General features: G+C 46.4%; 1 protein-coding gene across 1 annotated transcript in view; it reads right to left on the bottom strand.

The window, feature by feature from the left end:
• Positions 1-9,775: 9,775 nt before the first annotated feature.
• Positions 9,776-27,871, bottom strand: part of LOC306936647 (centrosomal protein of 112 kDa-like) — a 63,080-nt gene continuing 44,984 nt past the window's right edge. The window contains exons 3-5 of the mRNA XM_079520232.1: positions 18,212-18,313; positions 12,667-12,731; positions 9,776-10,250 (exon numbers count right to left, since the gene is read on the bottom strand). Of these exons, the coding sequence (XP_079376358.1) occupies positions 10,247-10,250; positions 12,667-12,731; positions 18,212-18,313 (171 nt within the window). The 3' untranslated portion in view covers positions 9,776-10,246. The remainder of the gene's footprint in view (positions 10,251-12,666; positions 12,732-18,211; positions 18,314-27,871) is intronic.

The following is a 27,871-nucleotide window of genomic DNA, read 5'->3' as shown; positions in this document are numbered from 1 at the left end:
GAGAGTCTGTATCTCTGCACCATGCACTGTCGCCCTGTGATCAGTAAACTGCTCTCAATTACCGTATTGTGTGTGAGCCGCCTGCTTTCAGCTCGCGGGGTTAAACTCTTAGCAGGAACCTCTTTGAAGTGTTCATCCCTTTATCTCAAGCCAGAGCCAAGAATTCGGCTTTTTTGGGGGGGAGGTTGGGGACAATGGAAAATGAAACCAACAGGGAAGCTTATGGCAATTATCAACCAGGACCATAAGGACTGAGAGGGAAGTGTTAACGTCCGCGTACAGAGAGAGAGAGAGAGGGGGGGGGGGGGGGTACACACACACCAGGCAACAAGTGGCCAAGTGGCTGTGCACAGAGGAAGCCAAAACAGAGGCTCCTCTCTTCAAAGAAGGTGACAACAGTAGGCTATACGGTACAATGGTCTTCTGGAGGGGTGGGGGGGGACATGCACACAAAAAATACAACATATATTGCTATTACATATTGGGCATAACATTTACCTTTGCTGTGAAGCTGAATTTCCGAAGCAGGTCCTGTATTATAGAGTTGGGGACGATATAATGGCCTGGATGCAGTGTATGGATTGCCGTGCAGGTCCAAGACCATCGAGGTGTTTTCAACACAAGCTAAAGAAGAGACGGAGTCAGTCTATATATGGAAGCTTGTAGATCTGCTACTTTTGGTGCTTTGAATTTGAATACTAACAGTTTTGGACGTAATGAGGTTTCCAGCCGACGGAGACGATATCGGGGAACGATGGGTTGTTCTTCACTCGCCTGGCACTGGGACGGTGTTCCTCCTGGCACCGGGACGGGACGGTGTTCCTCCTTGCACCGGGACGGTGTTCCTCCTGGCACCGGGATGGGACGGTGTTCCTCCTGGCACTGGGACAGTGTTCCCCCTGGCACTGGGATGGGACGGTGTTCCTCCTGACACCGGGACGGGACAGTGTTCCTCCTGGCACCGGGACGGTTTTCCTCCTGGCACTGGGACGGTGTTTGTCCTGGCACCGGGACGGGACGGTGTTTGTCCTGGCACCGGGACGGGACGGTGTTCGTCCTGGCACCGGGATGGGACGGTGTTCCTCCTGGCACCGGGACGGGACAGTGTTCCTCCTGGCACCGGGACGGGACAGTGTTCCTCCTGGCACCGGGACGGGGCGGGGTTCCTCCTGGCACCGGGACGGGGAGGTTATTATTGTTTTAAATAGCAGATGCATACAGGCTTGTAGATTGGCTATTTCATATAGCCTAGCCTACGCACATATATGTTTAATCATGCTGCGGCATATAGTCGCTTCTTTTGGCCTTAATTGTTTTCCTGGTTGCTTATCTTTCTCGCATTGATTGATTGATTGATTGATTGATTGATTGATTGAAATTGTTATTTCACAGTATGCAGAATGGGTACATTTCAAACGAAAGCACAAGTCAATACAAAACTATTACTTATTTGTGGACAAACTATGATGAAGCACTAAACTTGTTTACAACAGGGTCCACTGTTGGGTTGAGTGCTTTGTGCCCATGACTGGTAGGAGGGCTGGACAACGGGGTGGGGTGAGGTGGGAGGATTGGGAATTGGTGGGGGATCTAGGAGACAGAGGAGGAGGAGAAACAGCAGTCGTCAGCAGAATGTGGACGGCACGCAGCGAGCTGGAGAAGATACAATTAAAGTGTGGAGTTAAGACGGCCTTTGAAGTCCGACATGGTTCATAATACCCTTAAAAAAGTTAAGGAAGGGCAACAATTCAGCAGCTTGTTATGGGGAGGGGAGAGGGGGGGGTTGGGGGTCGTTTTGAAGAGGATGAAGTGGGGTCTCAGAGGGAGGGAAGGAGGGTCTTAAAGCCGGGACGGCTAGGCTGGATCTGCAGGCGGGCGAAGTAAATGCACGAGCAAAAAGAGTACACATGTGCAGCTGTACTGGGGTATAACGCAGAGTGCTCGTTCATGGCGTTCAAATGTGTCCGTGGCAAAGACTTGGGGCTCCATTTTCGTCACCGCTAAACCCCTTATCCCTAAACTTGTTTGCCTTTTTTTTTTTTTTACTATTTTGCAAAACATTTTTGAACAAAGTAAAGGCAAAGAAGTTTAGGGATAAGGGGTTTAGCGGCGACGAAAATGGTCTTGTCTGTGGCAAGTTTTCAATTTTCTGTTTTTATACACCATTATAATGTTCTAATTTTGATCATAACACCCTACATTATTACTGAATGTCAAGTCTCCAGGGTTTCTCCATAACTATTTATTATAACACTATGTATGGCACATAGGAGTCCACTAGTGCGGTTCTCAAATGTTTTATTTGCACACTCTTGAACACTCCCTGACGGGTCTGTTTGGTTCCATTTAAACACTCTCAGAGTTACAGACCTGTTATTCAGGGCTATGTATTTATGTGTTTCTGGTCATATTATTGTCCACTCATTTTGTATGTCCGTGGCAATACACAAAAGTCCACCACAAGCCAGCATGCCAACTGACCCCTGGTTCATGGAGTTATAGCACTTCTTTATTTTGGGCAACTTTGGTGCCCTAATCCAGAAAATGCAGACGTAGAGCGTTCTACCGGGTGCTTCAAACGCCACTGAGAAACTTCCATTGATGACCTTGGGATACATCACTGAGGATACGTCCCAGGTGCATCCATGTATGTATGTATTTTATTATTGTTTTCATTGAAATGAGCAGCTGGGGGGCGGGGCAGTCTGCTCTCTATAACTCTATGGCGTGGAAGGATGATGATGATGATGAGGATTCTATCTCTGTTCTTCTTCCCTTTCCTAAAAACTACCAACGATAGGAGCAGCACGTACACGAAGAAACACTTTCACCACTTCTTTACAACCTGTGATGTGACAATAAGAGATGGTAGAAGAGCAAAGAGAGAGAGAGAGACAGAGAGAGAAAGAGAGACAGACAGAGTAAGAGGGGGTTGTTGAAGGTTATTTATTTGGTCTTTTTTCCTCCAACCCTGCGGTTTTTAATCCCATTTTGCGCTTGACTTTTAAGTCTAAAGCAACGTATAGAAACAATGTGGGATGCTCCGTCTAATCCTGTTTGTCTCCATGAAGCTCCTCTTCCATGAAGACAGTAGGACGACTTTCATTTCCGACGCCGACATCCAGGCGAGGCGCCGTGCGGTGCAGCGGCATGGCACGGTCCGGACCAAGACCCGGAACCCGGACACCTCCGTTCCGGTTTCCGCCACGCTTGACTGGAGGACCGACGCCCTGCACACCCGCCCCGCTGTTGCGCCAACCAGAGCCGCCATGCATGGCAACTTCATTTAACCTGCCGACCAAGTCACATTAAGGTCTAAGTAAGTTAAGATCTTTGTCTGTTGCTCCTCGCCGACGCCTTCTGGTATATTACTGTACAAAAGCACAATTCAACCTGTTCTGTTGTTCCCCGTGTTTCTTCACTATATTACACATGATGTCTAACAAAGCCTTTCAGTATTTTGCGGGCATTGTCTCTGATTGTCTGACTTCCCACACCGACACTTTCCGATTAGGGACAAAAAAAGCCGCCACACGTTTAGCAAATAATCACTTCAGACAACTTTGAAATGCCGAAGGTTGTTCCTTCAGCTAAATACTAAATAAATAAACTAAAAAAATACTAAATAAACTGCCTCTCTGATATGACACACAAAGCCAGGCGTTGGAGGGGCTAGCAACCCTCAACAACATGTTTGAAACCTTGTTTGAAATGTACCAAATGTATCTACTGTTGATGTCACCGATAAGCAGGTTTCTGAACTGCCCACAGTCTGAGACACTCTGAGAGTGAGACAATGGTGCCATGTTACAATGATGGTGTGTGTGTGTGTGTGTGTGTGTGTGTGTGTGTCCGTGTGTGTGCGTGTCCGTGTGTGTGCCTGCGTGCGTGTGTGTGTGTGTGTGTGTGCACGTGTGAGTGAGTGAAACGATTAGCTTGCTCATCCATCCATCAGACCTTCTAGTTCACTTCCTGCTTCCTGTCCCTCCATTAAGAGTGTGCGTGTGTAAGTGTATGTGCGTGCGTGGAGTGCCAATGGGATGATCGCCATGGCGACAGACAGAGGCATGCTGGGATACTAGGCGGGGGGGGGGGGTCAGCTCTGACACTTATAGATCTGTATCAGGGGTCTTCAACAGGAAGTCCGGGAATCCTAGGGGGGTCCTCAGTGTCACTATGGGGGAGGGGGTCATGGGACCATGCAATGGAGCCTACTGGACCTACCTGGACCAATTCATGTTGTTGTTGTTGTTGTCAGCCATTGTCTGACGTTGCGTTTGGCACGTTGTCCATCCATCCATCCATCCATCCATCCATCCATCCTCATCCGCTTATCCGGAGTTGTGGCAACAGCTCCACCAGAGAACTCCAAATTTCCCTCTCCAGAGCAACATTAATAGCTTCCTCCTGGGGGATCCCGAGGCGTTCCAAGGCCAGCGAGTCGATGTAATCCCTCTATCTGATCCTTGGTCTGCCCCGGCGTCCCAGTGAGACACCCGAGAGGCATCCTAACCAGATGCCCGAACCACCTAAGCTGGCTCCTTATACCAGGTGAAGAACAGCGACTCTACTCCGAGTCTCTCTCGCCTGACTTCTCACCCTATCTCTAAGGGAGATGCCAGCCACCCATCAAAGAAAACTAATTTTGGCCGCTTGTATTCGCAACCTTATTCTTTCGGACTTCATGACCATAGTTTGGCACGTTGTCCGACTACAAACCCTATTACTAACCCTAACCTATAGACCCTAACCTCAGACTTAACCGGCCACATAAGTAAAGATAAAGCAAAGTTGTTGTATAGTTTCATGATGTTTTTGCTTTTGGCGACAGTAATTTCACCTCCGCCGTTTCTTAATCGCAGGCAGTATAGGCTCCAGTAGAGCCCCCTGGCTCCATTACATGTCTTGACGTACTGGTGGTGATTATGGGTTTATAACGTTCTGTATAACTGGTCTAACCTACTGGTGATTATTGGTTGATAACGTTCGAAGCGGACCGTGCTTCTAGCTCGCCCCACAGCCCTGACAGAGATAGAGGATCCATGGCCATACTGCAGCCATCCACACAGAATGGTCCAATGACTGTGTGATGTCACTCAGGCATTCTGCACAGACAGACACCACCACCTCCTCGTCTGTCCTCACATAACTGCCTCATTCATTCATATACGGGGCTGCAGCGTGTGAGTGACAGCCCAGGAAAATAAAGAGAAGAAAAGACACATAAATCACCATAAATACCATTATGAACAAAGAGGAGGGAGAGAGAGAGATACACAGATGAGAAGACTGAGATATAACGATATAGAGAGATAGAGGTGAGAGAGCTATAAAGGTGGTTGCACACTGGACGCGTTTTTCGGAAAACCGATGGAGAAAGGCCGCTAAAAATCCGAAAAACGCGCTCTGTGTGCAGGGACCTTAAGGCAAAGGAAGAGGAGATAAGAGTGAGAGATCAAGGATATGTTTTAACAGCGGAATAAACAGTGAGTGAGATGATGTGTGAATGAGGGAACGTTTGTCATAAACAGTGGTGGAAAGTATTCAATTCAATGACATTTTTAAAAATCGTTCTGTTTCGGTTAGCTGGTGGTGTGCTCACAGCGCAGCGCGAGGGTTTATGAGACTGGCCAGCCTCACCTGAGCGGCTGCCAGGTGAGTGAAGCTTTCTGATGAATTGAAAATGGTGGACCCTGTTGTGTGTAATGCTGTATCAGTGTGTCGTCCACAGTAACAGCCAGTCTTTGTATTGAGTTGTGCTTTCATGTGAAATGCACCCATTCTGAAAACTGTTAATACATACTTCAATCAATCAATCAATCAATGAATCAAAGCTGCTGATGTGGACGGAATCAACACTCCCCAAACGTAATTTCATGGAACAAATGTGACCAAACGTCAGGGCGCCTATAGGCTGCCAAGGCCGCCTGGCACGGGTTCCACTCCTGATCCAGACGACCTTTTGCTGCGTGTCACCCCCTGCTAATGGTGGTGTACTGATGTGTATCGTATATGTACCAGTGTTCATTCTGACAGCAAATTCACCATTTCGTCTTAGTCTTTTGAATAACAACACACCATTATAGTTTGATTGTTATTTCGGCCATCTGAAATTGTTTAATAGTCTTTTAATCTTAGTCTTCTTTATACTCAACCAAATAATTAACACTGGTATGTGTTGTAAAAGTCTTGTTGATGAATGGAGTACAATGGAACCATGGAAAGAAGCTAGCTTGGCTAGCGGCCAAGTGGAGCGGGGGACTACTGTGGAAGCCCCAGGAGCACTTCAGCTGCCCTTTGCTGTTGTCACAGGACAGCCGTGTGCGCGTGTGTGTGTGTGTGTGTGTGTGTGTGTGTGTGTGTGTGTGTGTGCATGTGAGAGATGTGACTAGAGATAACAAAGCGGAAGCGAGGGGAAGGCCTTTGATCCCTAATGGGGCCGTGATGTCCGCTCTCTTTGGAGATGACATTCACGGCCCCGTATTTACACAAAAGGCCAATTACCACGGGCTATTTTGGTGGGAGACACAATTAATTAGACAGCGAAAATATTTGTTGGAAAGAGGCCTCCCAGTTATCTGGAGTAATAATGAAGATGAAAGGGAGACGGGAGGAGAGACAAGAGGAGACCGTTTCATACGTGTCGCGCGCCGAAAATAGCCGATCAACAAGTTCACGACGCCACTGTTTTTCGCCAACATCGGTGTGAAGGAAAATAATGGCTGGTTTTAGACCGGAATGCATGCAAACAACCGTACGTATACTGTACGAGTCACACTCGCGTGCATGTGACGCTCGACTGACATGCACTCTCCTCTGCGGCATGCGTGTGCATGCCGTGCACGAGCGCGCGCACGACAACGTGCATACCTGCACGTTCCCTGGAATGGATGCCCATGTTGCAATAGTTATACGAGCGCTTCGACGCGCACGGCGCAACACTCCCTCCAGAAACAACACATTCTACAAAGACTTTGTGCTGAAAGACTAAATTCCTGTCTCTCAGATGTCTGTCGGAGTCTCCTCTCCTTTTCTTCTCTCTCTCTCTCTCTCTATTCTCGTGGCTTCTCTCGCTCTCCCTTGCTCGGGCAGTGGAATCAGCACATCAAATAAATACAGCGAGGGGTGTAGAGTTTCATTTGGAAAACAGAAGAACAGGTCACGGACAATGGGAACACATGGAAATGTGCAAGAACTGAACTGCGTGGGTAAAAGAACAAAAAAAAAAAAGAACGAAAAAAAGAACGCAATTCCAATGCAAATGAGTGTGAGGCCCCTTTGAAATCAAATCTGCTTTTTTCCCCCTATCCTCTCTATAATGCATCCAAATTGTCTTCCAGAGAAGGAGAGAGAGAAAAAAAAACACATTCCCCTTGAAGTGATGGCTAAACAAGCCCATGCGTTCCTTCTCCAGCGCCAGAGAGACAGAGCATTACATTACCCGGTCCATTGTGTTGGACCACCAAATGTTATTACCATCAGACAACATCATCAGTGTGCAGTGGAACAAGCTCTACGTTTAGCAAGGGGCACCATTCGCCAAAAATAGCAGATCTACAAGCTCACCAGCAGTGGTTTCCTATATGGAGACACAAAGAGTCTCCTGTGTGTCTCCATAGGGAGCAGGTCATCAACGTATTGGCTTATAGGAATGTAACAATAACTAAAATATATCCATGAATTCGAGTCTACATGGGGTGAGACATCATAAAAGGCTTTTTGGGGATATCCCCAAAAAATTATCCCTTTAAGTGGTTAACACTTAGGATGTTAATAATGTGTATACACGTCTTCTCAATTAACCCATTTTGGGCGGGAACCCATTTTGGTGTTTTAAGCTATTGAAAAATAGCAGATCTACAAGCTCATAGCGCTGCACTGAGTGCCGCGTTACAAGCTTGTAGATCTGCTATTTTTGAAAAGTCACGAAAATGTGGCGCACATCTTTGAATATATATTCTTTCAGCGTGAACGTTTTGAACTCAAATCTGAGGGAATGGAAGGCGCGGCATTTCACAGTGAAATCTGCCCATCTGCTTGGCACTTTAGCGCCTTTATTCAGAAAAACTCTGGCAGCATCATAAGTGTTAAGTAGGCTACAGAATACTTAAACAATGGTCGCCAAGGACTTATTTAACTTCTTTTTCATGATGTCCTGGAGCACCAAGGACGTGTTTTTCGTGTTTATTAACATGGTAAAAAAAAAGAAAACATTTTTTTTTAGAAAAAAATAAACATATATAAAATAAAATAAAAGATATATGGTGGCGGTCTGGGCCTTTTGGCGCCCCCTGGTGGCGATTAATGAGTTAAGTAAGGCAGACACCAGGGAATGTGACGGACATACACTGGATGTCCCTAGTGTGTTGGTAGCACAGAGCGTCTGGTCTGGGGTCTGTGGGATGGATGGGATTTTTAATGTCTTGTTTGTTTAGTGTTTTTTCTTTTTTTCTTTCTTTCCAAATTTATCTTAGTTATTACTTAACAATGTAATAAGGATAGGCATTAATAAGCTACCAGCTTCCGCCTATACCTTTTCGATCATGTCAAATGAGTTTAATACATGTATGATTGTTCTTGTAATGTTCCAATGGCATAAGATCGAAATAAACCATAAACCGATGGATGGATGGATGGATGGATGGGTTGATGGGTGGGAGGGTGGGTGGATGGCCGTTGGACTGTTGGAAGCAGAGCGTCTCTGGGGTCAGTGGGATGGTTGGACCGCAGCCTCTGGTTAAAAGACCCAAAGTGGTGGACAGAAGGCAAAGAAACACTGAGGAAGCCGGCGATTTATAGCGCTTGGCCCGCGCTTCAAAACCATGGAATCCCACAGAGCTCTTTATCTGAGCCCACCACAACAAGACAAGCCTCCGTGAAGACTGCTCTCTGCACCGCAGTTCAAACGGGGGGGGGGGGAGGCTTCATCGTGGTGATCTGGACGACGGAAACGGAACAGAGCGGAGACTGTGCAGGTCCTAAATGGCCATCGTGTGATGATGGGAGGGAGCGATATGGGGATTCCAGGCTTTCTTTGACCGAGTGTTGTATAAAGTTACAACACTGCTATAGTCTGGATCAACATGCGGAGAGAAAACAGCGGGCGGCAGTGGCTCAGGGGTTGTAGGGTGGCCGGTATAAAGGGCTGGATGCGAAAACCGCAAGGTTCCCATGCAGGTCGATCCCGGTCTCCCCCATATAAATACTTAGTGTCGAAGTGTCCTTGAGCAAGACTCTGAACCCCTAATTATAAATGTATAATTGCTCCCGATGTGCAGGTCAGGTTGGTGCCTTGCATGGTTTCCTCCGCCATGTGTGTGTGTGAATGGGTGAATGTCATGCACAATCTATGCAAAAGCGCTTTGGATAAAAGCCCTATATAAATGCACCATTTATCATTTAGGGGGACAATATGCAGACGGGAAGACATGACAAACACAAAGGCTTCTATATTGAAACATGCATTAAAAGGATCCCTGCAGCTGATACGCCTTCATGCTTTAATAGATTATTATGTCCACGATTATGTCATTAAAACTAACTGACAATGCTACTGTATGTTAAAGTGGTCAGATAGATGGTTCCGTGAACTATTTCGATACTTTCAAGTGGGCCCTGCAGGGCAAAGAAAATGCTGGGAACCGGCTGATTAAGAAGATGAAATGTGTGGCAAAAGAACAAATATAATCAAAACAAGAAAGAAATACAAAGAAAGGCATGACAAAGGAAAGTGATGCAAAACAGTTGTTTTATTATTACAAAATGGAATGTTCTGGTAGTGCATGAATCAGGTTTGATTTCAAATGACTGGTGTATATGTGTCAATGACTTCACAAACGTATCAGTTACAGTGGTTCTCAAACCTTTTAATTTCAAGGGCCCCCCTTAACTGGAAGAGCCTACAAATGGAACCTTACGGGTCCATTTGGTTGCATTTGTATGCTCTCCGAGTTACAGAAGTAAGGGTCCATTTAGAACCCCCTAAAAGGCATCCCTGGACTTCACTTTAGAACATAAAAAAAAAGAAAAAGTTCAAGTTTCAACCAATCCAAAATAAAGCGTGACAGTGAATAAATAAATAGTTTCGACATTCATCCAACCAGGACAGACTTCAGGCACATAAAACTCTATATGATTGGCCCACATGGAGCCGTGAAATGAGTGACAGGTAAAGTTGCTCACATCTGACTGGACGGTTTATTCTTCAAGTCCGGATGGAGGGCGTGGCCACAATGCGTCATCATGGTTACCTAATAGGGAAGAAGCATGGATGTGGCGGGACATGGAAGAAAAAATAAGTGAATGTACAATTTAATACGTTTGAGGGGTGCTAGAGCAGTGTAGATCTTTGTCCCAACACAAACATTAAAGATGGATTGCCACAATTTTTGTATTTTTCCAGTTTTTCATGTGTCTATGAGGTGACAGTACTTCATTAGACACCCTGGAGTTGTTTTTATGTGCAATGGTGTATTAACTTTGTATTTAGGGTTTCTTCCTGGAGGCCGAACCCTTGACAGTCAAACGGGCCAATTAAATAAACAGTAATATAGTGACACCACACTATCAGCCCCCCCCATAACCCCTCCCCCTTTATCATACAACTACAGCTGTGGGTGCGGCTTCAGTTCAGGTATACTTAATTAACTGGTGGGCGTGTCCACATAAAAGCATGATTTTAACAAATACTGTACTTTTTTGGAAAAAGTTCTCCCCCCTTATATTGTAATAATACCTGATGATCATGTTTTAGGGTGGAAAAAATTGTGGCACTCAAATTGGCTATTGTTTTACGTCATGATGTACGATGATAAGAGCGCCCCTCACTTCACACGTTTGATTTTTACTAAATTGAATTTACAATTTAGGACAACACAGCAAGGTAAACACGTGCATCAAAACGCAGAGAGACAGTGTAGTGTAGTTTCCTCAGTAATCCAGGATCACGGGTAAACCCAGAATAGCATAATAGTTCTCAACAAAAGAGTATCAGAATATAAATGATCGGTACCAAGTTGAAACTATATACAAACTATAGGATTACAGGTAAACACATGAACGTTGTCTAAATAACATCTACATTAAATTTTTAACCTTTAAGACCTCTGTCGCAAGCGCTAAGGCTATGGGCTAAGGTGGAGTCCTGAAAACACATGCACTCGCGCACACGCACACACGCACACACACACACACACACACACACACACACACACACACACACACACACACACCCTCGCATAGAATATGAAAGGCGTGTGCCGACATGTATGCGGGCAAGCGCATCATTTGACTGCGTTATCGTTGCGTTTTTGAGCGTGGATGTTTTCCCTAAAGCCAGGAGGAGTTAGGCTGACAGCATGATGGATGGACAGGAACATCAAAGGCTGCAGGCGGGCGGGCGGGCGGTGGAGGGAACGGCTAGAGTTAGATGAGGACATTCAAATAGTGACTGACTGACTGACTGCTGCAGCTTAATGCATGGGATGCAGAACCAGCCATAAGTACTTTTATCATCACGTTTAAGGGTTTGGTTGTGGAAGTTGATCAACAACGATTCCCTCCCTAAACCGTTCCTTTCTAAATCTATATCATTGTGGGCTTCGTTATATACGTATATTAAAAAAAATATATAAACATGCTCAAAACACATTTTGAGTGTGATACTGGGTGAAAAAAATGGGTTACAAAAATGTGGGATACATTTTTTGAGAAAAACTAAAACAAAGCAAAAACAATCAATCATACAGACCGTATTGAATCCATATGATTGTAGTTCTCAAAGTGAGGTACAGGGGACAACAACTAAGCAACAGAAACATTTTAAAATCTAAGGGGATTCAGGCCCTTATAGGTCTGGAACTCAGAGAGTGTTATTTGTACGCTTTGGTTGTGGAAGTTGCTCCTGACAACCACCACTATATTGTAATTGCATATATAGCAGACATGAAGTCCACATAACCATCTCTGACAGACAGCGTGAAGAACAGATTACGGAAACGGTTCCAAATGTGATGGAACAGATTCACTGGTTGAACCGTTTCCTGGCTCCTCAATGATCTGGTTCCTCCGGTCCTGGATCCCAAAGCCCCCTAGTTCACACCAAGCATTGTGACTAAATCCAAAATACCAGTGGCCTTGTGGTTAGAGTGTCCGTCCTGAGACTGGGGGGTCGGGGGTTCGATCCCAGGCCGGGTCATACCAATGACTCTGAAGAAATGAGATCCAGTGCCTCCCTGCTTGGCACTCGGCATCAAGGGTTGGATTGGGGGTAAGTCCCTGCGACATACTAGCGTCATGACCAGGGCGTGTACTTGTACATCAAGCTCCCTCATGCTACAGAAACAGGAGATAGGCTCCTGTCCTATATGGGCCTCATGGCCCACATTATTGTGACAAAATGATACGTTGGTCCACCACACCATAAATAAATTACAACGATAACAATGGCTGTGGCATCTACTTCATATGAAATTTGCAGAGGACGCACGCACGCACACACACACACACACACACACACACACACACACACACACACACACACACACACACACACACACACACACACACACACACACACACACACACACACACACACACACACACACACACACACACACACACACACACACACACACATATACAACAGTATAAAAGGGTCTTCATCACCTCCTGTTGCGACAGGCGTCCAGGTCCTCCTGTAACAAAGAGGCTCTGTTCTGCAGAGAGTTGACCTGTAAAAGATAGAAGAGCATAAAACAACAGAACCAGTCAGCTACAACAGTGAGGACCAGTCAGCTACAACAGTGAGAACCAGTCAGCTACAACAGTGATGATAACCAGTCAGCTATACAACAGTGAGGACCAGTCAGCTACAACAGTGAGGACCAGTCAGCTACAACAGTGAGGACCAGTCAGCTACAACAGTGAGAACCAGTCAGCTACAACAGTGATGATAACCAGTCAGCTACAACAGTGAGGACCAGTCAGCTACAACAGTGATGAGAACCAGTCAGCTACAACAGTGATGAGAACCAGTCAGCTACAACAGTGATGAGAACCAGTCAGCTACAACAGTGAGGACCAGTCAGCTACAACAGTGAGGACCAGTCAGCTACAACAGTGATGAGAACCAGTCAGCTACAACAGTGATGAGAACCAGTCAGCTACAACAGTGATGAGAACCAGTCAGCTACAACAGTGAGGACCAGTCAGCTACAACAGTGAGGACCAGTCAGCTACAACAGTGATGAGAACCAGTCAGCTACAACAGTGATGAGAACCAGTCAGCTACAACAGTGATGAGAACCAGTCAGCTACAACAGTGAGGACCAGTCAGCTACAACAGTGAGGACCAGTCAGCTACAACAGTGAGGACCAGTCAGCTACAACAGTGAGGACCAGTCAGCTACAACAGTGAGGACCAGTCAGCTACAACAGTGATGAGAACCAGTCAGCTACAACAGTGATGAGAACCAGTCAGCTACAACAGTGAGGACCAGTCAGCTACAACAGTGATGAGAACCAGTCAGCTACAACAGTGAGGACCAGTCAGCTACAACAGTGAGGACCAGTCAGCTACAATAGTTAGAACCAGTCAGCTACAACAGTGATGAGAACCAGTCAGCTACAACAGTGAGGACCAGTCAGCTACAACAGTGAGGACCAGTCAGCTACAACAGTGATGAGAACCAGTCAGCTACAACAGTGAGGACCAGTCAGCTACAATAGTGAGAACCAGTCAGCTACAACAGTGAGGACCAGTCAGCTACAACAGTGAGGACCAGTCAGCTACAACAGTGAGGACCAGTCAGCTGATTCAATTCCCATTGACAATGACTGGATAATTTACATCATATGTGTCTGAGCAAATCGACATGCGACCCTCACTTCACACGGGTGTGATTTTTTTAATTGTAATTTGAATCGTGAAAAGTATGATTATTTTTTGGACATATGATGGTTCCACCCCACGGAGACGATACACATTATAACGGTCATTAGGTTGAAGCTGAACGTGGAAAAGAAAGACATGGTTGTTGGAGGTCAATACAGGGGCTGGGGGGTGGGGTGGGGGGGTCAGGGTTTTTGGGGCACGGGGTTAGGGCGCACGGGGACACACAGGGGAGATTATTAACCAATGGGGGGGGGGGGGGGGGGGGGTCGTTGTGAAGACCTGCGCCGCCTCATCAGAACCGCTCGTATGTGTTTGGCTACAAGGTGGGAGTTTATTTGTGAAGTGTCATTGGCTGGAGTGAAAATAAACCCACAGCTACATTTACCCGGCGACCGTGGAGCAGAAGGCTTCCCGAGGAATGTGCATTGTTCTGTGGATGCGGCGGGCGTCCCGGAGCCGCGCTGCATTCCTCTGCCGGGGGGGGTAAACCTCAGGGAACCTTCTAGCGTTTCATTTGGCCGCGGTTGGAAACCTCGTATGTCCAGGACCGTTACTTTTCAGGAAGAATGTTGACGACCGTGACTTACGCTATGTGGTTCTCAAAGTGGGGTCCAGGGACCCCCAGGGGTCATTGAGGGAGTTCCAGGGGGTCCCCAGCTAAGTTAGGAACCAAATGCACCCTTAAAGGGACTGTAACTCAGAGAGTGTAGAAATGGAACAAAATGGACACCATGTACACTCTCTGAGTTAAATTGACATTTTACAATGTAAATTGGGGTCCCAGAGACAGAAATGCCATCAAATGGTGGTCCGTATAGCCTAATGCATGTCAAACTGGGGGTCCTTTAAATTAAAATGGTTGAGAGTCACTGCCAGAGCCACACACATCTTCTCATGGTGGACCTTTTCAAATGGGGGTCCGCACACGAATAAGTGTCAATTTGGGGTTCCATGACCAATGGAGCTTTCAATGGAGCTTTATTGGCATGAGAAAACACACGGTTACATTGCCAACAATTACAGTTGCAGGGGGTACAGCATTGAGTTCATAGTACATACAGGTTATAAAGCTTTTTGAAACAAATAACACCAATCTTTTGCAGTCATTTTGGGACAAATGGCAGCATTTTCCCTCAAAACTATTGAAATAGTGTACAAAAGAAAAACTCCTCAAATTTAAAGTGTGTGTAAAAAGGTAGCAGGCCGGTTTACATGTGCAGTAGGTCTAGTGGAGGTCTAGTGGATACAGAAAGTGGTCCTTAGGGTGGTTTACATGTGCAGTATAGGTCTAGTGGAGGTCTACTCAAACCTTCTTTTATCGCAGCAGTTCACAAATCTTGCTGCTGTGTTAACTTCGCACATTGTTGCACTTCTTCCTATATGGGACTTGCAATGGTTTGAGTAAGACTGCATTAAGACCTGGAGATAGAACACTCGTCTATATCACTGGTGCTCAAACGTTTTTCATGTCAAGGACCCCAAAATAGAGTAAGAATAAAAAAGTCTGCACACCAATTTCAGCTCCCAATAATTCTTTACTTTAAAGGTGGTAACGTTTCGGGCCAAAGCCCTTCCTCAGACCTTCACATGAGAAGAGTAAACAGTACATATATAGTGTGACATACCACACCTGTGGCCAATCAACCATCAGTCCCCGACCGGTGACATTGACAAGGACAAGGACCCCAAAATATTCTTCTCCTTTGAACTCAGTGTGGACTGATCGCGCCAGCCCTGTTCTATTCAGTCACCCTATTAGTTTGAAGGGTGTCCTCGACCTTGATATTTGCCTATAGTTTGTAAAGTCTCAATGTACAGATTATACTTTTTTTATAGTATTGTTTAGACTGATGCTAGGTTCTTGGTTTACCAAGAACCCATGGTCATTCGCGGCCAAAATATGTATCAATTGAGGGGTATACCCGACATGAAAAAGCTTGAGAACCACTGAAGTATAGGGCATTCATTCACAGCAAAAAAGAAAGAACGAAATATGTAGCTACGAGGTTTTCCAGCTGACAGCTAAACCTGGACGAGATGTGGTCGGATGCCTCCGCTCCGTGCCTACGCGCTTGTGGGCTTTTCTTCTTTTTTTCCTTCTTTCTCTCTCCTTCTTTGTAAAAATAATGCACTGTAATGCGCAGAAAACCCCAAGACGTCTCTGACGAGACGAGACGAGACGGGATGAGAGGAGATGAGAGGGGAGGCCCGTTTTGGTCAGGAATTACATCGTATAAACATATCCCATCACAGGGCTGTGGTGTGCTCTGTACTGCCCCGGAGAGGAAGGGAACTCCTCCTCCTCCTCCTCCTCCAAAGAGGAGCTGTTCCAAGAGCTGCTGCACCCCCCACCCCCCCATCTCTTCACTACGGAGAAGGAAATGTGAAATAAGTGTCTTTATTATCACTCTTCTGTACTTCTTAGTTAGACCAGTTTTGTAGTTGAAGCCCCGGCCTAACTTATAGGCAGCAGCTGAAGTTTGTTAGCGAAAGTCCATCTAACAGGAGACCACAATGTGATGAGATGAACAAAGAGGTGTCATTCACTGCATGCCAACATTTTGGGCCTTTGAACATTATAGTGTTTTCCATGTGTTGGTGATTACTATTGTGTATTATTGTGTTATTATTTGTATCAATTGAATACTGTACATTCAATTATAGGGCCACAATGGGAAGTCCCCAGGAATTTGTGGTGTCATCCTTTTAGGCTAAATGTCTGACTGTACCTTGTGCTGTTTAGAGAGAGAGAGAGAGAGAGAGAGAGAGAGAGAGAGAGAGAGAGAGAGAGAGAGAGAGAGAGAGAGAGAGAGAGAGAGAGAGAGAGAGAGAGAGAGAGAGAGAGAGAGAGAGAGAGAGGATGGAAGCATCAAAGAGGACTGTAAGGTTCCAGAATTAAAGCAGCGTCTCTGATGGACTCCCCCCCCCCCCCACGTCATTGGTCTAGTCCAAACAAACCCGACAAACAACAGTGACACGCAAAGAGTCTCGTTGAGATGGACAACAGAACAAAACGGTTTGATCCATTTGTAGCTCGTCGAGAAGGACAACAGAACAAAGATCACTTTGAACTTCCAGACAAGATGGCCATGGATGGACGCCAAGCCTTATTTGGACGAGAGCCTGTTTGTGCAAGTCAGCTCATTTACAAGCTGTAGAAGAGCTTGTAGATCTGCTTTATGTTTGTGCTGTCAGACTGTATTGTATCCACACACACACACACACACACACACACAATACAGCACATGCTCGCACGTTGCACACAACCTGTTAACACATTGTGTGCCCACACAACACTTTGAAAAAAATAACCCAGGGTGCCCACTTTTTACATTATTTTTTTTTACATATTAAAAAAAAAAAAAAAAAAATCTAAATCAAATAACAAATAAATAGTATAGCGTGTAGATCTCAGCCAATGAAAAGTGTTTGAGGTCGCGAAAACCTCGCTCAAATAGAGACTCTGCGAGCGAAAGGGGTGGACCACGTCGCTGCACGCTGGCGGTGCGTCAGGACAGTCTCATTGAAGAACATGTGTTCTAATGAGATGTCATCGTTGGCTTGCCCCGCATCGCTGGCAGTGTAGATGAAGGGCCCTGTCTTGTGTGCCGCCTTACCCCTTTATCCCTAAACTTCTTTGCCATTTTCTACGATTTTTAACCCATTTAGGCCTGACGTCAAAAAAAAAAAAAAGTCTTCTGAAATAATATATATTCAAAGATTTGTGCCGCATTTTCACGATTTTTCAAAAATAGCAGACCTACAAGCTCGTAGCGCGCCACTCGGTGGCGTGCTATGAGCTTGTAGATCTGCTATTTTTCAATAGCTAAAGCATAACATAATGCTAACACCAAAAGGGGTTCCCGCCCAAAATGGGTTTAGAATTTTTTTTAATATTTCAAATAGCAGATCTACAAGTTCACAACGTGTCAATGTAAATCGGCTTGTTGGAACAATTTCAAAATGTTTTTCAAGACAGTAAAATATGGCTAGTAAGTTTAGGGATAAGGTGGCGCGCAAGATGGGTGTCAGACAGAGACTCTGGCCCTAAGTCATTACGCTTTCACACAGGTGATGGTCATTGTTTATTAGTCATTACCTGAGCTTTCACACAGGTGATGGTCATAGGTTATTAGTCCTAATTACCTGAGCTTTCACACAGGTGATGGTCATTGGTTATTAGTCATTACCTGAGCTTTCACACAGGTGATGGTCATTGGTTATTAGTCCTAATTACATGAGCTTTCACACAGGTGATGGTCGTTAGTCCTAATTACCTGAGCTTTCACACAGGTGATGGCCGTTAGTCCTAATTACCTGAGCTTTCAGACAGGTGATGGTGTCTTCTAGTTGCTGTCTGCTCTCTGCTGGCATTAACCCTTTGATCTTCACCTCACACTGCTGTCTCACTGCCGTCACCTGGAGAGAGAGAGAGAGAGAGAGAGGTAGGTTAATACTGCTGTCTCACTGGAGGAGAGACAGACAGGACAACCACACACTTTAAGCATCTCATTGGAGGGCTGTGGACAGTTCAGAAGCCTGCCTACCAGTGACATCATACTATAGATGCACACTAGATGAACGGTAAGGACAATTCCTATGCCTTCCACGCGGAAGGTTGTGGGTTGGAACCCTGCCTGGGGTCGACGTCAGCGAGGGCATGCATGCGGTCGCAGTCAAATGGGTTCAGATCATCTGAGCCAAGTCTCCTGAGGAGGCGCGTCTGAAGCCTGTCCTGGACGGGGTGTCCTGGACGGGGTGTCCTGCACGGGGTGTCCTGGACGGGGTGTCCTGGACGGGGTGTCTGAAGCCTGTCCTGGACGGGGTGTCCTGGACGGGGTGTCCTGGACGGGGTGTCTGAAGCCTGTCCTGGACGGGGTGTCCTGGACGGGGTGTCCTGGACGGGGTGTCCTGGACGGGGCTCCTGGACAGGGTGTCCTGGACGGGGGTCCTGGACGGGGTGTCCTGGACGGGGTGTCCTGGACGGGGTGTCCTGGACAGGGTGTCCTGGACGGGGGTCCTGGACGGGGTGTCCTGGACGGGGTGTCCTGGACGGGGGGTCCTGGACAGGGTGTCCTGGACGGGGGTCCTGGACGGGGTGTCCTGGACGGGGTGTCCTGGACGGGGGTCCTGGACGGGGGTCCTGGACAGGGTGTCCTGGACGGGGGTCCTGGACGGGGTGTCCGGACGTGGAAAACAAATCCCATTCAATTCAAAGAGGCTTTACTGGATAAGTGGAACAAAACAATCAATAAAATGCATATGAAGACGTGTGTAAACAGCTGCGTTACACTGCAACTTAGAGAGAGTGATCTTGCAAATCGATAGGAATTGTGTGTGTGTGTGTGTGTGTGTGTGTGTGTGTGTGTGTGTCTCTCTCGCTCTCATCTCTACAGGAGGTCTGCAGCAGCCCTGGCTTGTCGCACCGCCACCTACAGGTCAACGAAGGCTACGGCATGGAGCTGCATCTGCCTGCCTGCCTGCCTGCCTGCCTGCCTGCCTGTCTGTCTGCCTGCCTGCCTGTCTGTCTGTCTGTCTGTCTGTCTGTCTGTCTGTCTGCCTGCCTCTCTAGGGTAAATTACACTCCACTAAACCCAGTCTGATTACCGAAGTTTGAAAAAAGTTTGGTTTGTGGAACCCCCCCCACCGCCTTCTGCACGCACGCACGCACGCACGCACGCACGCACGCACGCACGCACGCAAACGCACCCAAACAGGATTTACAGTAGTACAGTAAAAGTGTTTACTGCAACTTTGAAAATAATTACGGAGGAGGAAAAAAAAATGAACTAAGTTTGTGGCTGAATAGCTTTAACAGAGACTATACGGCAGTCAGACTAGGGCTGATGTGGAAAAGTCAAGGAGCCACAATTTGCACCCACATATTTCAAGGTATTTCAAGGTATAAGAGGCGTGCTAAGAGCCACTTCAAAGAGGCCTAATGTCTTTGACAGAGTATAGGGAAAGAAAGTACTCACGTGTTTTCAGGGCAGGAACCCCTTTTTGGTGTTTTAAGCATTGTGTCATACTTTAGCTATTGAAAAAATATATTGTTGAAAAATAGTAAAAAAATTGTGCAAATCCTTCAATATATATTCTTTCAGAGCGAACGTTTTTAACTCAAATCTTTGCTTCTGGGCATACCTTTGGTTGCCTTGAATGCCAGCATCAGAGTTTTGTATTCTGTACGGGCACCGACCGGGAGCCAATGGAGGGAGCGGAGCAGGGGGAGACATGTGATAATTTTGGCTGGTTGAAGACCAAGCGAGCTGCGGCATTTTGGATCAGTTGGAGAGTGCGCATGCCAGTAGGCCAGTATAAGGAGGGAGTTACAATAGTGAAGTTTTGACATGTCTGGATAAAGAGCTGGGCTGACTCCTGGGTGAGGAACGGTCTAATTCGTCATGTTATAGACTAGAGTGTAAACCTACAGGATCGAGTGACGGCTGTAATGTGTGCTTTGAACGAGAGCTGACTGTCCAGGGGGGCCAAGGTTACCAAGGCGTTGTCTATGGAGATAGTTAGCTCCCGCATGGGGCAGGGCTTGGGAAGAAGAGAAGCTCAGTCTTGTCTGGGTTCAGCTTGAGGTGGTTAGAAGACATCATCCACTGTGAGATGTCAGCCAGGCCTGTGTATGCGTATTAGAGGGAGTTAAAGTATTGAAATTTGAAAACACTCCAGTAAAGTAAAAACAAATAATAACAATAATAAAATAAACACCTAAAGATTGTGCACTACTTGATCTTAGTTAGTTTCCACCCATGCACGTCGCCCAGTTTACAGGGAACGTTAGAGAAGAATCCACTCCACCTTCTCTTCCCCCTTTTTCCTAAAATAATTTTCCTGTTGTGGATTTAACTGATTGTTCCGCGCGGCGGCGGCTAATTAATCTTCCTGAGCAGAATGAAAGGGGTTTGGGAGGCACTTCAAAGCCCCGGCCCGCCACTAGAAATGATCCCAACGCAGCGCGCCGTGCTTTGTCTCCGCACAGCGTGCTGGAGATTAGGACCACGCTACTTTTTGCCAATTTTCTCTGCTCCCTCCCTCCTCCCGTTCGCTTCAAAGTGCTGAGCCAATAATGTCGAGGGGCGAGAGTCCATCAATTTACTCAAACGTGCAGGCTTTCGCTCTCCCTCGCTCTCTCTCTGTGAGAAAAGAATCAGGGGTCCTTTGAGTGACCTTTCCAAACAGGTGGTGCACGGTAATGAAGTACATGTACTGCATTCGAGTACCTTTAATGAGTAACAGTATACTTTACATGTAGTATTTGTTTGTTGTTTATGACTTTTCTATACTCCACTACATGTTGTACTTTTGACATTAGATTTGTAGGAAGGTGTCTTGAAACGTTTGGAAATGCCTTTGAATTTGTTTTTAAAATATACAAATTGAAATAGTATAAAACAAAATGCACTTTGCGATTTGTAAGCAATTTTTGAATACTTAAAGGTGCAATATGTAGCTTTCCTCTTCTACCCAGGATTTGAACTCAGGTCTAATTTTTACCACTGAGTCAATAGAGCCATGCTCAGGAGAGAAATTGAATTTGGACCTCTTTTATTTCCTTCTTTATTTTTTCTTCCTTTTTTTTACCTTCTGAGAAGGTAAAAACATGGGGCCTTCAGTACTTCAGTCCCAACACAGTAACAAGTACATGGGGCCTTCAGTACTTCAGTCCCACCACTGTAACAAGTACATGGGGCCTTCAGTACTTCAGTCCCAACACAGTAACAAGTACATGGGGCCTTCAGTACTTCAGTCCCACCACTGTAACAAGTACATGGGGCCTTCAGTACTTCAGTACCACCACTGTAACAAGTACATGGGGCCTTCAGTACTTCAGTCCCAACACAGTAACAAGTACATGGGGCCTTCAATACTTCAGTCCCAACACTGTAACAAGTACATGGGGCCTTCAGTACTTCAGTCCCAACACAGTAACAAGTACATGGGGCCTTCAGTACTTCAGTCCCAACACAGTAACAAGTACATGGGGCCTTCAATACTTCAGTCCCAACACTGTAACAAGTACATGGGGCCTTCAGTACTTCAGTCCCAACACTGTAACAAGTACATGGGGCCTTCAGTACTTCAGTCCCAACACTGTAACAAGTACATGGGGCCGAGTACTTCAGTCCCAACACTGTAACAAGTACATGGGGCCTTCAATACTTCAGTCCCACCACTGTAACAAGTACATGGGGCCGAGTACTTCAGTCCCAACACAGTAACAAGTACATGGGGGCTTCAATACTTCAGTACCACCACTGTAACAAGTACATGGGGCCTTCAGTACTTCAGTCCCAACACTGTAACAAGTACATGGGGCCTTCAGTACTTCAGTCCCACCACTGTAACAATAAGTACATGGGGCCTTCAGTACTTCAGTCCCACCACTGTAACAAGTACATGGGGCCTTCAGTACTTCAGTCCCAACACAGTAACAAGTACATGGGGCCTTCAGTACTTCAGTCCCACCACTGTAACAAGTACATGGGGCCTTCAGTACTTCAGTACCACCACTGTAACAAGTACATGGGGCCTTCAGTACTTCAGTCCCAACACAGTAACAAGTACATGGGGCCTTCAATACTTCAGTCCCAACACTGTAACAAGTACATGGGGCCTTCAGTACTTCAGTCCCAACACTGTAACAATAAGTACATGGGGCCTTCAGTACTTCAGTCCCAACACTGTAACAAGTACATGGGGCCTTCAATACTTCAGTCCCAACACTGTAACAAGTACATGGGGCCTTCAGTACTTCAGTCCCAACAAAGTAACAAGTACATGGGGCCTTCAGTACTTCAGTACCAACACTGTAACAATAAGTACATGGGGCCTTCAGTACCTCAGCCTCACCACTGTAAAAGTGGCAAATAAAAGAAGCCTTCATTTGAGTGTCCAGGAGTCACAGAGCCGCGGGGAGCGTTCCATCTCTATGTATAAAGAAAAGAAGCCTTCATTATGAGTGTCCAGGAGTCACAGAGCCGCGGGGAGCGTTCCATCTCTATGTATAAAGAAAAGAAGCCTTCATTATGAGTGTCCAGGAGTCACAGAGCCGCGGGGAGCGTTCCATCTCTATGTATAGCCACTTCAGCAGTCATAACAAAATGGCCGGCCAAGACAAAACACACTCCACTACCTCAGACCAAGGCAACAAACAATGGTTGAATAAACACCAGCTTCCAACCGACCGCTCTCGAGACTGTGACTTTCTGAGATTCTTCAAAAGCCCAAAGCGCTTCCCCTTCAGCTCCACATTCCTGGTGCATGTACAGTATGGCGCGGCCACCGCCGCGGCAATGAGAGATCCCATCCCGCTCTCGTCTAAATTACAAGCTCCCCTTGTGGCAAATCCGGCCTCCGTGTTTTCCATCCCATACATTAGAACGGGCAGGGCTATAGTCTGAGCCCTGGTTACTGTACGTACAGTCAGGAGCTTGATCACACAAGACAAGCCATGAATGATGGCTCTGTGTGTAATGTGCATGTGTACGTGTTGTGTGTGTGTGTGTGTGTGTGTGTGTGTGTGTGTGTGTGTGTGTGTGCGTGTGTGTGGGTGCCTGCGTGTGTGTGTGTGTGTGTGTGTGTGTGTGTGTGTGTGTGTGTGTGTGTGTGTGTGTGTGTGTGTGTGTGTGTGTGTGTGTGTGCGTGCGTGTGTGTGTGTGTGTGCCTGCGTGTGTATGTCAGTGTCTGTCCGTGTATGTGCATGCGTGTTTGTGATGATGGCTTTACTTAGAACAGTGGCTCTCGAATATTTTCATGTCAAGGACCACCACATTGATGTATATATTTGCCCCCCCACCCCCAATTCGGAAACAATTCGGCGCCAGGGAGACCCCCCCACAAGAGAAGGTTTTGTCAAGCCCCGGAAATAGCAAGTTTCTAATTTGGGCGGAGGAGAGGAGAGGAGAGGGGAGGCCCCCTGGAACCTCTCCAAGCTAAGAGGACCCCCATGTGGGGGGAAACCCCAACGGTATAGGTCTGAGAGGTAGCAGTGAACCACATGTTGCCCACCTGGGCACCCTGCCCGGTGGTTCCACAGCAGCTGTCCCTCATCAGGGTCCCGGGGGGGGGGAGGGAGGGAGAGAGAGAGAGAGAGAGAGAGAGAGAGAGAGAGAGAGACAGAGACAGAGACAGAGACAGAGACAGAGACAGAGACAGAGACAGACAGACAGACAGTATTAAAACAACATCTCTGATTAATGCCTTGCTTCTGGACTTTAGCTCCGTTCCGGCATTTAACCGTCGCTTAAAGAAATGTTATTGTTGTAACGAGAACAGATTGTGATTGTGTTTTTTTCCCCTCTCTCTCTCTCTCTCTCTCTCGCCCATTTTGTGCGGTGCCGGTGAATGTGATGTGATGTTCCCAGCGAGGGTTAAAACTCCAGGTAAAAAGGCCCGGAGAGAAGAAAATCTACATTTTGCATTTGCTGTGCCGTGCACTACGAGAGAGAGAGAGAGAGAGAGAGAGAGAGAGAGAGAGAGACAGACGTGGGAGCTGGTCTGTTCTGCAGTATGCTCCATCTGCTGTTGCCAAACGTCCCTTATTTGAAAAACAAAAACTAAGCGACCGTATCCCTTATTGAACAAAAAAGGGGACACACTTTGTTCCTATACATTTTGGGGGGAATCAATGCACGCATGGTAGCTCTTCTAAAACGGTTAGTCCCAATACTTGATTCTGATTGGCTGGTTGCCATGGTAAATCTCACAATAAACCACACATTCAATCACTTCATATCATTCTCAGCTGCGTTACATTGATCCCGCAGCTCTGTAGCTGAACTGGGGAAGGGGAGCACTTGATCGCCTCACAAACACTGGCCGTGCGGGCGTCTAAGCACCGCCCGCACTCATATGACTGTGAATGTGTGGCTCCGGGCGGCCTCGTAAAGACATCAAGCGCCTCCTATTCCCCTGTCACAGACGGGGGAATAACAAGGAAGTGTGGCTTGCTCTGCTGGGCGCAAAGTGGCGAAAAGTGTAGCTACTTTTGTAAATTAGGAACAGTTTTATGAGGTTAATATTGCTATATGTTTGTAACTGTTTTAGAAAAGCAATAAGCCACTCAAGGTCTGTGTATGGTATGTTATACCGGGTACTTTATAATGGCTGACAGGGTCGGAGACACTCCGCTACGTGGCGTGTCTCACTACGCCTCTCAGCCATTATAAAATACCCAGTAACCTGAGACCTCTTGTCGCTTATTGCTTTAATATACAGTACATAATTACATATACTATAATACAGCTTGTTAACAACTTAAACAATCTAGACTTAGTGAACTGGATCTGAGTTTTCTGAGTACTTGGACGGCTTTTTTCTGTCTACGAGCTCACCTGTCAACCATGTATGGTGATGCGTATGGCTGTCAGTGTTAACTGTTAACACACCCCTATTAACACTAGCAAATAAATTCATATTTAGAAAATGTTTCAGATGTCAAAAAATTCTGAGATGATGGAATGGTGATGGATGATGATGGTCATGGAAGGGGAACCTTCTGAAAGCTTCATGGGTTAAAGATAATCAACTTCAAAATCTAAAAAAATAGGTCAAAATGACCTCTCAGTCGCCTCGGTAGCGTGACGGGCACCTCCCGGGTTCAAATCCCGCTGCTGCTACTATTTTTCCAACAACCAACAACCAACAACTACTTCTTTTGTCCGATAAAGTATAGTTTTAGGGCCCGGGCGGCTAGTGTAGCGGTCCCTGATCCCGACGACCTTTGCCACGTGTCACCCCCTCATCTCTCTCCCCATTTCCTGTCACCATACTGCGTGCAGAACACTATCCAATAAAGGCAGATAAAGCCCCCAAAAAATCTTTAAAAAAATAATAAAGTATATTTTAGACCACGACGGAGGGGCGCTGTCTCTAGCCAACTTGAGCCACGAGAAACACCACCGAGCCGGGCCGTCACCATTTACTGATACTGCGGCCTCAGAAACCCAGACGTTTTTATTTCCAGGGAGAAAAAAAAAGTCTGGGGCCGAGTCCACTTCAATTTGGCATAGAGTAGCGCAAACGTCGCTCACTCTCTGCTGATTTCTGATCGTCTGCACCTTTGTTAAATTGACGCACACACGTACACACACACACCTCTCTCTCTCTCTGTCGCGCTAATTAATTAGTCCCATGTCCAGCAGCTGTGCCTAGTGTCTCCCGGCGGATCCTGCCGGGAGCTGCCATTATGCCATAAAAAGCATAGGTGAGTTCCAGTCTACTGATACTGTGACACAGGCACCATTTCCATGCTCGCGAATGTGACACTGCATGACTAGAGGCGAAGCAGTTCCGCGTGCGTCACGGAAGGGGACGTTCGGTAAGCCAATCAGAGGCAGGCGGGGGCGGGTCTTGAACGACACTCGGCTGGGCACCTATAGGCTCCAATGCAGCATTGACAGAATTCGGCACGTTCGAATCCCGATCCCGACAACCTTTGCTGAGTGTCACGCCCCGTCTCTCCCTCTCTCTCTCTCTCTCTCTCTCCCACATTTCCTGTCTATCTACTGTATGCTATCAATAAAGGCAGAAAAAGCTAAAACAATATCTTTAAAAGTCTGGAAAACTTCCATAATACATGTGTGAAAGTGACTTATTCTCATTCAACATTTCCGTACGGTTAAAAAGGCGTGTTATTTTTTTCCTATGACAGGTGGCATGTGACCGTGAGGGACGTGTGTTGCGTGCGGCGTGTGTCTGCCGGGCGCCTCGATCCTCGCCGCCGCTATACCAGACAGATGTTGGGCTGCGTTTGAAGAACAAACCGAGCCGCCTCCACACTGTCCTATCCTTCATGTGTTGTTGTTTTTCCCTTTCTTTTGGTCATCTGACAGCCTCCAGATGAGAGGCAGAGGCAGAGAGAGAGAGAAGCATGCCACTACTCTTTAACCCATTTTGGGTGGGGAACCCCTTTTGGTGTTTTAAAGCATTATGTTATACTTTAGCTATTGAAAAATAGCAGATCTACAAGCTCATAGCGCGGCACCGAGTGCCGCGCTATGAACTTGTAGGTCTGCTATTTTTGAAAAATCTTTGAATATATATTCTATCAGAGCCAAAGTTTTTAACTCAAATGTTTGCATCTGAGGGGGGTCCCTGGAACAACATATTTTCAGATGGGTGTCGGCGGCCAAATACATTTCGGGCTCCATTTTCGTCACCGCTAAACCCCATATCCCTAAACTTCTTTGCCTTTTTTTTTTACTATTTTGAAAAACATTTTTGAATAGTTCAACTATAGCCAATCTACATTGTCACGTTGTGAACTTGTAGACTGGCCATTTTAACTATTCAAAAATGTTTTGCAAAATAGTAAAAAAAAGGCAAAGAAGTTTAGGGATAAGGGGTGACGAAAATGGAGCCCATGCATAATCTTGGGGGTCCTTGACATGAAAATGTTTGAGAAGGGTTTTTCAGAAAACTGTCAGGATTTAGAAGACATTTGTAGAATCGTTCCCAGGTCTGAATGTGTTAAAAAAAAGCCTCCAAACCATCTGACAAACTCACAGTCTGAAAGGACTTTTCTACAAAATAAATAAATAAACACATTCACTTTTCATCTTCACATCTTTATTTTCTCCCCCTCAGAGCTTCATAAAGAGATGTGATTTCTTCCTCGTTGAAGTGCGGTTGTGCCGCTTTTTGAAGGCTGGTGAGAAACACGAGTCTTTTTTGACTATTCATCATCTTAAAGTGACAACATTTTATCTAAATATAGGTTCCTTTTCAAGGGGGCGAGTTTGACTTCCCCTGCCGCCGCGTGGCGTGCGTTTTGGATTCTGTCACGGCCGTGAAGTTTGTGACAGCTGCCAAGCGCAGAGGAGAACAAGGCATCGCCACTTTGAACGCTCAAAATGAAGTTTGTCATGTTCTTCTGGAGCGCTTGATGTATGCTAATGACGGCTGTGTGTGTGTGTGTGTGTGTGTGTGTGTGTGTGTGTGTGTGTGTGTGTGTGTGTGTGTGTG

The sequence above is a fragment of the Electrona antarctica genome (genome assembly GCF_951216825.1).
Source record: "Electrona antarctica genome assembly, chromosome: 14".
Lineage (NCBI taxonomy): Eukaryota > Metazoa > Chordata > Actinopteri > Myctophiformes > Myctophidae > Electrona > Electrona antarctica.
This window is presented reverse-complemented; position numbering and strand designations above follow the sequence as displayed.